At 35.0% G+C, this 13,641-nt stretch overlaps 1 protein-coding gene and 1 pseudogene across 1 annotated transcript; both read left to right on the forward strand.

Moving 5' to 3' along the window:
• Positions 1-3,952: 3,952 nt before the first annotated feature.
• LOC125357909 (olfactory receptor 4K15-like) lies at positions 3,953-4,933 on the forward strand. The gene has a single exon (XM_048354756.1). The coding sequence runs from the start codon at positions 3,953-3,955 to the stop codon at positions 4,931-4,933; it is 981 nt and encodes a 326-aa protein (XP_048210713.1).
• A 636-nt stretch (positions 4,934-5,569) lies between these two features.
• LOC125357910 lies at positions 5,570-13,175 on the forward strand (annotated as a pseudogene).
• Positions 13,176-13,641: the final 466 nt, after the last annotated feature.

A 13,641-nucleotide genomic window follows, 5' to 3' on the forward strand; every position in this document is an offset into this window, starting at 1 on the left:
TTATATAATAGGAAAAATTATGTATGATTATATTTCCTTATGGATTAAACTTCATCTTTATCAGTAAGATAATTTCTTTATGATATATTTTGTGATCTGGTAAAGTTTGATGACTGATGTTCACTGTTAGTAAGTAATTAATCAAGAAGCTGCTAGATGTTCTGAGAATAGCCTAATGAATTTTAAGAAACTTTTCCTTTTGTCTTTCTTTGCTTTAAAACAATTTTAAAAACTGCTGCTTGAAGTTATATCTTCGTAATCTTCATGCATGTAATGCAATCACTCCATTACTTAAGCCATGCTCACAGCCCATTTGTATTTGTCATCATATTTTTCAGATACAGTCTTGCTAACTTGTTGGCACCAAATTTGGTTCTGAAAGACTTAAAGTTACAAATGCCTCATTTGGTAACTCCTTCTGAAACTCAAATTTTAGAAATGAAATTGTTTTGAGGGTAATATATCCTTACTTGCTGAGCTATAAGTAGGAGAATAACATTTTTACTAGCATCTGTTTAACTTAATTATTTAGGGACAAATATATTGATTAAATCTGTACTATTCACAGGAAGTAGATACTGGAAGACTATATTTGAAAACTGTTTTCTAATTCTTTTATGGATTTAGATTATAGAAAATTGAAAACATTTTTTCTAACTAGATTCTTGGAAAATAAGCTGGAGGTATGTGCTGAATTGGTAGAGTGCCTGCCTAATCAGTATGAGCCCTGAGTTCATACTTCAGTACTACCCTCCCCCAAATTATTATCCACATGGATATTATATAAAAGTAGAACTCATTTTTCAGAAATAAGATAATCTGCAAGTAGAATATTTCCTAGTGACATTTTGTCTAATATAAAATTAAATTTCTTTTCCTCTTTCATTTTCTCTGTTTCTCTCTGTTTCTGTCTGTCTTTATCTCTCTCTGTATCTGTCTCCATCTGCCTCTTGTTCTTTTTCAGCTTCTCCCTGAGTTACCATTCCAGTAAGTGACTGTTATGGAATATGTATACATATGTCATTCATGTTGATTGCTGCAATCACTTAATGTCAAACCTTCTATTTAAAATTCTCAGAACTTTCCTGAGTTTCCCTCCATCTCTGTCAAGAGGACAATGATGCTTCAGATGCTGTAAGGGTTGTGTTCCCTGCTCTTAATGTTTATTCACTGGGTTCTGAAATAAATTGTTTATTTGGCAAGTATTAATATTTTCTGGTATTAGATAAGGAAAAATTGTGCTTTCCTAGTGCTTTTATTAATTCAACAGAGAAAGAAGAGAGGCATTTTTCCTCTAGTTTTAATTTCAATTTCTCAGGCTCAGTGTTCATAGTTTCTATTGAAAGTTGTTTAAATTCTTGACACTATACAGGAATTGATGACTGAATTTCTTTAACAAACGAGAATGCACGTATCTGTTGCCACATTAATGCTTTCAATCAGGGTAAATATATACATTTTATTTTTCACATTTGACTATTTTCAGAAGTATATTTTTTAAACCCAGAGATTCACAAACTATTGTATGTAAGGATCCAGCATATTTAACCAACGTGTGCAGTGTGTGTGTGTGTGTGTGTGTGTGTGTGTGTGTGTGTGTGTGTGTGTGTGTGTGTACTGGTCCTGGAGCCTAAACTCAGTGCCTTGGGCACTGTTCCTTGGAGCTTTTTAGCTAAAGGCTACAACTCTATCACTTGAGACACAGCTCTGCTTTTGGCAGTTTTGGATGGCTATTGGAATAAGAATCTGACAGACTGTCCTGCCTCAGATGGCATTGAACCACAGTCCTCAAATCTCATCCTCCTGAGTAGCTAGGATTGCAGGCATGAGCTACTGATGGTAACCAGTCATTATTTAAAAACAGAAACTGAATGCCTGAAAGGATGCATATAACCTTTCAAAAATGTATAAGGCTCTGTGAATAAAAATATCTAAGTGGATATCTTAGTGGATACATGCTCTCTAAGAAAATGATAACTTTAAATATCATTACTTGATTTATAGTTCAAGATATTTTAAATCTGATAATTAGAAATATTTGTTAACTCAAGGTAGAATAACAGTGATAGAATTTATTATTAATTAAACTGATAGCATGGTTTTATTAATTTTAAGTACTCAGGGATGGATTTGTCTTAAATACTCAACAGTATTTCAATTTCTAGGAGATTAATTTTAAGTATGATCTTAATTTAGTTTAAATTCATGCTTACCTTCTCATTTTTTCAAAAGTAAATAGTTGTGAAATGTGAATATACTTACTACTGAACTATGTACTTACATATTTAATATGGTAAATAATATCATGTGTTTTACCCACAATAAAATAATGTAAACTAATGATTTGCACACTAAATCCTAATAACAGTGTGCCTTCCACACATTACCAGTTTTAGCCTTATCATTACAGTATTATTACAGAAGTATTGTCTGATTCTTATAAATGATTATCATATATAGTGTATCTTGGGAATGAAAGTTTTCTGAACTATTAACTTTAGGAAAAGGAAGATAAATGACTACGATTTTTTAAGTATTATTCTGACAAAATAAGTAACTATTTGGATGCTTCTCAGACTTTCCAGAATCAAAGGATATGCAAATGTCTGTTAATGGTTGTTTTCTTTAAAATCCAGGCAGTACTTCCAGTGAAACTATTTATTTGACTCAAACTTTGATCAGAAAACCAAAGGCTATACAAATCTGTGTTGAAACTTCTGAGTAGCTCTTTGTCTGCACTGCTTTACAATATGAAGAATTCTGGTCACATATTAGGAGGTTATGTGGAGACTTGTCCTTTCTTTCAATATGGAGCTGTGATAGACTTATGATCGTCAGTGAGGTTGGAATGGTTTTAATTCCTACAGTCTCTTAAGTTGCTTTTAAATTAGATGCATTTCCTCCATTATATAAACAGCAGTTATACAGAAATTTAGCTCAGTTCTGTGCAATATCTCAAGTTTATCTTCACATTTCTTTAACTTTTATTACCCCAAAGGTTGTCTCTCTTTTAGATTCCTAAAAACACTATCAAGGGCCTCCATTAGGGAACTGCACTTGGCCCCATCTCACCTCCATGAAGAAAACCCATTTAAGTTCTTCCTGAAAGCCCAAAACCTTGTGTTTATTTCCATTTTATCAACAAATCTGTTTTATGGATTATGTCCTCAGGGTCACAAAAGTGTTTTCCCTGGAACCTTGGACTTGGGCATAAAAAACTTAACAAGCCTTAATAAGCACATACTAATTAAAAGTTTTGTAAACTGTCTCTCTTCTTAGGTAAGACAGTTTGTAATATTATTTGCACAAAATTTATTACATAAAGTTACGTATACTTCTCATAAAATTTTACAATTTCTTCTTGAATTCTTATTTGATATTCTGCAGAAATAAAATTATATCACTGTTGTAACTACTGTCACTGTGCTATGTGTAACTGTAGTTTCTATTACTGGGGATCTTCTTATATCCCTTTCCTGTGGTTGTACCTACACTATCTCTGTATCTTATCTGAGTATATTGGAAACCATGTATACTGGTAAACAGTGGTATATAGGGTAAAAAAATACAAACAACTACAAAAGCAAAAAAAAGAAATAATATTATTTCCTTTGTAGATTATATGACATTTCTATGATGTAAATTACATTCATTTATCATTTCATCAGTTAAACATTTATATAATGAAATGATTTAATTTCTCTGAATTTTTCTACCAACTCTCCAAAACTATCTATATTTTTAGAACAATTGTGGTCCAGCACTTATTCTAGCACAATTCATTTTATTTTTATTCTTAGACACTGAATTTAGAAAGGTTTGAAAATTCAATGCCTACATTTGAGTAATAATAAAATTTCCTAATAATTGAGACAAAACTTTGGTCTTGAAACACTTCTCAGTTCTTTGATCTTTCTTTTTTTCTGTTCAGGTAATTTGAAATAAGCTTGCAATGTCAATGAATGAATCTCGAGTGACAGAATTTGTGTTGCTGGGACTCTCCAGTTCCAAGGAGCTCCAACCCTTTCTGTTTCTCATATTCTCAGTACTCTACCTGTCCATATTACTGGGAAACTTTCTCATCATCTTGACTGTGATCTCAGACTCCCGGCTCCACACTCCCATGTACTTTCTGCTTGCAAATCTCTCCTTCATAGATGTATGTGTTGCCTCATTTGCTACCCCAAAAATGATTGCGGACTTTATGGTTGAACACAAGACTATTTCTTTTGAATCTTGCTTGGTCCAAATTTTCTGTGTGCATCAATTTGCAGGCAGTGAAATGGTAATTCTTGTATCCATGGCCTATGACCGCTATGTCGCAATATGTAAGCCTCTCCACTATATGACAATCATGAGCCGCCGAGTGTGTATTATTCTTGTAATTGTTCCGTGGTGTGTGGGCTTCATCCACACTACCAGCCAGCTGGCATTCACTGTCAACTTGCCTTTTTGTGGCCCTAATCAGGTTGACAGTTTTTTCTGTGACCTCCCTTTAGTGACAAAACTAGCCTGCACAGATACTTATGTGATCAGCTTACTAATAGTTGCAGACAGTGGCTTTCTTTCGTTAAGTTCCTTTCTCCTCTTGGTTGTCTCCTACACTGTGATACTCACCACAGTGTGGAATCGCTCCTCTGCTGGCATGGCCAAGGCCCGCAACACACTAACTGCTCACATCACTGTAGTAGTACTATTCTTCGGACCGTGTATTTTCATCTATGTGTGGCCGTTTAGTGGTTATTCAGTTGACAAAGTGCTTGCTGTATTCTATACCATCTTTACTCCCATTTTAAACCCAGTTATTTATACCCTAAGAAACAAAGATATGAAAGCAGCTATGTCAAAATTAAAGAGTCGATATTTGAAGCCTAGTCAAGTTTCTGTAGTTTTAAGAAATGTTCTTTTTTCTGGAAACAAAATTAAGAACTGAGAAATGTTTCAAGAGCAAAGTTTTGTCTCAATTGTTAGGAAATTTGATTATTATTCAAATGTATGCATTGAATTTTCAAACCTTTCTAAATTCAGGATTCTTAATATTTTAGTCTCCTTTCTAGATATTTCCAAATGGAATTATTCTAATTTTAGCACAAAGCATTTTGATTCATGGAAATATTGAATAACTTGAATTTAAACAGTAATTATTCCAATTAAAAATCCGAAAATAAATGTCATCAAGTTAGTTATTCTCTTTTTCAAAGTGTATTTCTTTTCTCTTTTCAAAATGTACTCCATTTTCCTTGAAAACAATTGACATTATACTGCAGAGATAATAGATTCATTACATTTATAGTAAGATACATGATTTTTTGCCAGTCCTGGGGCTTGGACTCAGGGCCTGAGCACTGTCTCTGTCTTTTTACTCAAAGCTACCACCCTATCTCTCAAGCCACAGTGCCACTTCCTGAATTTTCTGTTTATGTAGTGCTGAGAAAACAAGCCCAGGGATTCGTGCATGGTAGGCAAGCACTCTACCACTAAGCAACATTCCCAGCCAAGATACACGCTTTTTGTTATACCATGTTTAAGAATTTATTTATTCTTCTATTTGTAACTGATGACACATGCGATGATTCTACTAGGTGTTTGTGATTCAGTAAAATACAAAATTGAAAAATTGTGCAGAACAGAATATTTGGTTCCACACTTTCAGAAAATCACTGTAAGTCTGACTTTTTAATAAACATTCATTGTGGAGGACTAGTCACTGGAAAAATTCATCCAGTATTTATTTTGTTGTATTAATTTAGGCTTATTACTGGGATAATATTATTCAGAATTTTAGGGATAAATTATTTCAATCTTGAAGTAGAATTATACATTAGACAATAAAAATCTGTGTTTGAACTTACTGCTTCATCAACATTTAACAAGACTCAGTGTTTTTTTATTTTGCCACTACAAAGTGATTTCAGGTTTTTCTACTGACATTATAATCAAAATTTTGCCTCGTTTTCCTACTGTGTTCTAGTTTCACAATTAGATGTATGTTGGGTGTTGATTTTCCAGAGAACTTGTTAGAATATGAAAAAGAAATATAATTGCCACTCCCTGAAAATTAAAAAGATTATTTCTGAAACAAAATTCTCCACCTTACTGAAGATAGAAAAATAAAAGCAAATGTGGATCAGCATTTGGGTATATTTATGTATATATTTTCCAATATTGTAACTCTCCACATTATACTTGCTTACTTTTCTAATTTTGTATATAAAATACATGATATATGATTGTTGTAAGAATACTAACTACAAGTTAATATGCACAAATGCAGATAGAATTTCCTCTCTCCTGTTTAACAGAAGCATGTAGAACCCACAGTAGACTTGATCCAAAGAATCACTGCTAAGTACATTATAGTAAAAACATTAGATAAGAATAGCAATGAACTGATTTTAAATGTTGCACAGTTAAAGAAGAAGCTATATTCCAATGGAAACAAAATGAGAATTACTGCAGACCTCTCCACACAGACCCTAAATGCAAGGAGAGCCAGGAATGGTATGATCGAAGTACTGAAGATCAACAACTGGCAACCCAGAGTGGTCTACCTAGTGTGGTTTTCATTTTCATTTGATGGTGAAACCTTCATGATAAACAAAAATTATAAGAATTCATGATCACAACCAGAATTACAAGGAGTTCTAATGCAAAGAAGAATACAATCAAAATCAAAGAAACACATCAGACAAAATCACTAGAAGATCCATTTAGTAAACACAGTAAGAGGAAAAAATACAATAAATCAAGAAAATGGCAGGAAGCATGACACACCTCTTTGTAATAAATCTAAACATCAATGAACTCAATTCTCCAATCAAAAGAACAGCAGATTGGATCAAAAACCAAGATCCATCCAATGTTTGTATTCTGTTTCGGGTTATTTTTTAATTGACTAAAGCTTCCATTAAATATATGTAAATTATTGATATTAATATATAATATACTACTATATTATATATTATAATGTATTATATATTATACAATATATAATATTAATATATATGTTAACTGTATGCCACATTTATTGAATAAATAAATAATATTAACCTCAGATCTTAGGTAAAAGAATTCAGATATAGACATTGCACAGAATAATAGACCCTTAAATATAAAGAACCATCAAGAATGTCATAGAGGCCATCAAAGTAATTTATAATTGAAAACAGCCTATTGCAAGAAGAGGAGGAAGAGGAGGAGGAGGAAGGGAGGAGGTGGAGGAAGAGAGGCGACAGCAGCACAGTTCCAAGCACAGTGTCTTCCTTTCCTCCACCACCACCACCACACACAAAAGAATTTCCTCTTCATTCAACAGCTTAAAATTTCTTCGATATATTTATGGTGCTCACTTCATGCAAAGTAAAAGGATAATATTTAAAGAGATTTTACAGGGTTAAACAGTTTAAAAGTTACAGAACCTAGGAGCCAGTGGATCAAACCTATAATCATAGCTCCTAAGGAGACTGAGATTTGATGATTATTTTTTGAAGCCAGCATGGGCAGAAAACTATCTCTAATAAACTACCTTAAAAAAAACGGGAAGTGGTATTCTGACTCAAGTGGTAGATCACTATCTTTGAGTAAAAGAAGCTCAGAGACAGCACCCAGATTCATTTTCCTTGTTCCTACCCTCAGTCATCATCTCTGCACATGCAAACACACTAGAATTTCAACAAAACATCTTTTACCTACCAAATATTGTTTTGGGGTTTATCACACATGTGAATAAAATAAGCTAGGGTTTGATAACTGAGTTGATATTTTAAAAATTAGATTTTATGAGAACCACATAGTCTTTTTATTAAATTTATTTTTAATTTTCTTTATGTTTGTACAAAGAAATTTTAATTGAATATATCATTTTATGAGTACAATGCATCTTGATCAATATCACCCCTTCCATGATCCTCTCCTCACCATTTATATTGCAACCACACCCATCCCCTCAACTTAGTTACTTCATTTTATGTATGTACATTTTATATTATGAATATGCTTACCCAGAATTCTTGTACCCATATGTCTATCCTTCTCAGGCAAAATATAACTCAGCTTCCTTGTGTTCATATTTTTAGACAGTCACTTAATTGCTCATAAGAGTTACACCATAGGAATCCATAAATTCTAATGAGAAATACAGAAAGCTAGCAAACAAAATTCAACACATAAGCATTAAGAAACACAAAACATCATCACAAATAGTATAAATCATCTCACAGGATTCTACTCTGTTACTGTATAGTCACTGCTTTAATCCCATCCTCGGCATCTACTTTTTCATCTTGTTAGTCTGAGTTTTGCAAATTTTCCATAAATAGAAGCATACTCTGAATGTTATATTGTCTATGCTTTTATTCTACACAGTCACCTGGCATTTCATGTTTGATGTTGCATGCAGCAATACTCCATTATTTTTATATTGATGACTGGATATTATTGGTTATTAGTTTTATGCTTTCATTTTGACAGAAATTTAACATATTTTGATTGTGCATAGGAAGTACAACATGGATATCAATAGGAAAAGTCAAGGAATCTGTTTCCAGATTGCAGAAATGATCTGCAGTCTTTGGTCTAGAAGCTACTACTCTCAAGGAAAATACAACTGTCATTTACAGGAAGTCTGCCTTCTCCCTCCCTTACCCCCCTCCCCCTCTCTCTCTTTCTCCCAAGCTTACTTCCTCTCTCTTTCTCTTACTGAACTAGAAATTTTTTCCACTTGAGGGATAGAAATGAGTAGATTGGTCCCATAGGATAATCTTCCCTCCCCTTAATCATGACCATCACAATAGGAAGATTCCTTTTACTCTGCAACTAACTCTACAGTTAAAATGGGATTAAATTGTAAGCACATTTGAAGGAGCACATTAATTTGGTAAGCAGGTATTATGAGTATACATCGCGATGTGTTTATTCTTTTACCTGTTGTAGACATTTGCTTTATTTCCATTTTTATTTATTTTTGAAAACAGCATTTTGTACAACCTTCTACAGACTTGAATATATTTGTCTTGGAAAAATATCCCCACAGCTACATAATGAATATTGGTGAAATTCAGCCCCTATATTACCACATTTTAAATCGTTTGTTTTGTCAATCATGGGTCTTGAAATCTGGGCCTGGGTGCTGTCCCTGAGCTCTTCAAGTCAAGGCTGCACTGCACCAGTTGAACCACAGCACTATTTCTTGTTTTCCGGTGAATAGTTGGCCATAAGAGTCTCAGGGAGAGGCTCGCTGGCCAGATCCCTGGCCCATTCCCTCTCCCCTGCCCCCGCCCCCCGCCCCCCACATGGAACCACGCACACGCATGTGAGCATGCTGCAAGCCATGCTGTGCTTGCATAAGCTAGCCTGAGGGGGCTGGTGGGAAGGAAGGCTAGCCAGCCAGTTCCTGAGGCCCAGCCCATGCTGCTCCCGCCCCATCCCCTCCCCGCCCCTCTCCAGAGACCCCAGATCAAGGCTATCCTCATTTCCTTTTCTTTTTTTTCTTCAAATTTTTATATCACACTGATGTACAGAGAGGTTACAGTTTCATATATTAGGCATTGGATACATTTCTTGTAATGTTTATTACCGTGTCCCTCATACTCCCCTCCCTCCTCCCCCTTTCCCTCCCCCCCCCCGTGTTCAGTTCACTTACACCAAACAGTTTTGCAAGTATTGCTTTTGTAGTTGTTTGTCTTTTTTTACCCTGTGTCTCTCAATTTTGGTATTCCCTTTCACATTCCTACTTCTAATACCAGTATACATGGTTTCCAATATACTTAGATGAGATTACAGAGATAGTGTAGGTACAAACACAGGAAGGTGATACAAGAACATCATCAATAATAGAAGCTACAGATACACATGGGACGTTGAAAGTAGTTACAACTGTGATATAACAATCGTTTCCATAACATGGAGTTCATTTCACTTAGCATCATCTTATGTGTTCATAAGGGCATAGCTATTGGGCCTTGTGATGCTCTGCTATGATTTGCCTAAACCTGTACTAACTATTCCCAATAAGGGAGACCATAGAGTCCATGTTTCTTTGGGTCTAGCTTACTTCACTTAGTATAATTTTTTCCAAGTCCTTCCATTTCCTTACAAATGGGGCAATGTCATTCTTTCTGATAGAGGCATAAAATTCCATTGTGTATATGTACCACCTTTTCCTGATCCATTTGTCTACTGAGGGGCATCTGGGTTGATTCCAGATTCTAGCTATGACAAATTGTGCTGCAATGAACATTGTTGTACTGGTGGCATTACTGTGATTTTGTTTGTGGTCTTTAGGATAGATACCCAAAAGTGGGGCTGCTGGGTCTTAGGGGAGTTCTATATTTAGCCTTCTGAGGAATCTCCATATTGCTTGCCAGAGTGGCTGAACCAGTTTACATTCCCACCAACAATGAAGTAGGGTTCCCTTTTGGCCACATCCCTTCCAACAATTGTTATTGTTAGTTTTCTTGATATATGACATTCTTACTGGGTAATTTCCTTGAGAGAGAACAACAAGCCAAACCCCAAGTCAATAGATGGAACCAAATAATTAAAATCAAATCAGAATTAAATCAATTAGAGATGAAAAAAACCATAGAAAGAATCAAGAAAACAAAGAGTTGGTTCTTTGAAAAAATCAACAAGATAGACAGACCCCTGGCAAACCTAACCAAAAAACGAAGGCAGCACACTCAAATAAACAAGATAAGAGATGAAACAGGTAACATCACCACAGAAATAACCGAAATTCAGAAAATAATAAGGGACTATTTTGCAAACCTTTATGCCAACTTGCAAGAAATGGATGATTTCCTAGAAAAAATTCATATCCCCAAACTTAACCATGAAGATTTAAACCTCCTAAACAGACCCATATCCAGTATTGAAATAGAAATGGCAATAAATGATCTCCCATCCAAGAAAAGCCCAGGTCCAGACGGATTCACTGCAGAATTCTACAAGGCCTTCAAAACAGAACTCACACCAATATTTCTCAAACTCTTCAATGAAATTGAAAGAGAACGTTCACTACCAGACTCATTCTATGAAGCTAGTATAACCCTCATCCCAAAACCAGGCAGGGACTCATCACGGAAAGAGGACTATAGACCGATTTCCCTGATGAACATAGACGCAAAAATTCTCAACAAAATTCTGGCCAATCAACTTCAACAGGTCATCAAAAAAAATCATACACCACGATCAAACTGGATTCATCCCAGGGATGCAAAGTTGGTTTAATATACAGAAGTCAATTAATGTAATCCACCACATCAACCGAAGCAAGGTAAAGAACCACATGGTTTTATCTCTGCATGCGGAAAAAGCATTCGATAAAATCCAGCACCCATTTATGCTACAAGCCCTGGAAAAACTGGGATTGCAGGGAACATTCCTGAATATAATCAAGGCAGTTTCTGACAAACCAACAGCAAGCATAACTCTAAATGGTGAAAAACTAAAGCCATTCCCTTTAAAATCAGGAACAAGGCAGGGATGTCCACTCTCTCCCCTGATCTTCCACAGAGTACTAGAATTCCTAGCCAGAGCAATTAGGCAAGAAGAAAATATAAAGGGGATCCAAATAGGAAAAGATGAAGTTAAACTTTCTCTCTTTGCAGATGACATGATCCTATATCTAAAGAATCCCATAGCATACCCCCAAGCTACTAGAGCTGATCCAAAACTTTGGCAAATTTGCAGGATATCAAATAAACCCTCAAAAATCAACGGCCTTTCTCTAGGCTATCCTCATTTTCGACAACCACAGCCAGCTGTGGCTCTCCAAGTTTTCCAGCCCTACAGTGAAGACACCCAGCAACAGATCATCAGGGAGACCTTCCACCTGGTATCCAAGAGAGACAAGAATGTCTCCAATTTCCTAGAAGGAGGCTTGTTAATCGGAGGCTCTGACAGCAAGCTGATATACAGACACTATAGAATGCTGTATTTTTTCTTCTGTGTGGATTCATGTGTTTGTGGAAACCTTAGACAAATGTTTTGAGAATGTCTGTAAACTGGACTTAATATTCCAAGTAGACAGGGTTCATAGTATTCTTAAAGAAATGGTGATGGGGGGAATGGTGTTGGAGATCAACATGAATGAGATTGTCATGCAGATCAATGGGCAGAATAAACTAGAGAAATATGAGGCTGGCTTGGCAGGTGCTCTAGCCCGTGCTGTATCAGCTGTAAAGAATATGAATCTTCCTGACATCCCAATAAATATTAACATTGGTGACATCAGTATAAAAGTGCCAAGCCTGCCTCTTTTAAATAAAATATTAAAAAGACCGCTCCCAGGTAAAAGCCCAGGGGGAAAAAGTCATCTAAGTTTACCATGCAGTTGTTTACCAAAAATACAGGAGGCAAGTCTTAACTTTTATTGTATAGAAGTTGTGTAAAATCAGTACAGAAGCTCATTGTTGCTTTTCTTGCTCAGTGATTTGAAAGAAATTGGACATTATAGTTTGTGTACGTGTGTGTGTGTATGTGTATGTTTGTGTTTTCTTTCTTTAGAAAAAAACTGCATTCCTATGCCCACCTAAGGCATGCCTGTATGTATTGGCTATTACAGTGTTTCCAAAAGTGAAATACTACTTTAATTATTTACAACCCAGAATGTTGGTGTTTTGTATGGATCACAGGTAGAGCGTTCTCTATTTTTTTTCTACCGTTTGTCACAATTGTTATTTAAAGAACCAAGTATGTATTGTATTATGACCTTTTCCTCTTAGTTTAAATAAACTCCAAGATAACTGGACTTCTGAAACACCTTTCTGTTGGTCTGATATGTACGTTAGCAATATTTTTTCTTTTACATATCCTTTGATTCAACAAAGTAAATAAAAGTCTATTTTATCACTGCAAAAAAAAAAGTCTCACAGATTTTCTTACCCAGACTTGTTTTGAATTGCAATCCTCAGATCTCAGTCTTCTGAGTAGCTAGGATTACAGGCATGAGCCACTGGCGCCAGGCTAAAAATATTTTAACCGTGTTCCATTGTATGACTATGAAGTACTTTGAGCACATATAATGTCTTCTTCCCTCACTCTCTTATTTGATTCTCCCATCCAATGAGTCTCACAGTTGTTTGTTCGCTAAATGTTCATAACATTTTCTTTTAGGTCTAGGTTACACTTGTAAGAGAAAACATCTGGTATTTGTCTTATTTGACTTAGAATGATGATGTTTAGTTATATCTATTTCCTTAAAACATATTTAATTTTCTTTATGCTGAATAATGTCATTGTGTATATGGGGCTCATTTTATTTATTCATCAACTGATGGATACCTAGGCAATTCTATTGTTTCTTGTGAATAATGCTGCCATACACATGGGAGGGTATTCAAATCTCTCTATTTTATAGGCATATTGGTTTTCTAGATTATTTGTGTCAATTTGCATTATCCCTAAGTAGTGAATGAGTTTGTTTTCCAACACTGGTGAGGTCAACTTGGGAATTTGAATAATTCTAGGAGTTTCATATAGTTTATATGGTTATAATTTTCATTCTTTAGTGACAAATAATGTTTATACACATTTCCGTACACTCATTTAAATATTTATGTATTGTCTTTGGTGAAGTAAATGTTGAAAGTTTTGTCCTGGTTTTAGTGGTTGGTTATTTTCTGATTATTGATATCACTG

This window comes from Perognathus longimembris, chromosome 10, assembly GCF_023159225.1.
Source record: "Perognathus longimembris pacificus isolate PPM17 chromosome 10, ASM2315922v1, whole genome shotgun sequence".
Taxonomy (NCBI): domain Eukaryota; kingdom Metazoa; phylum Chordata; class Mammalia; order Rodentia; family Heteromyidae; genus Perognathus; species Perognathus longimembris.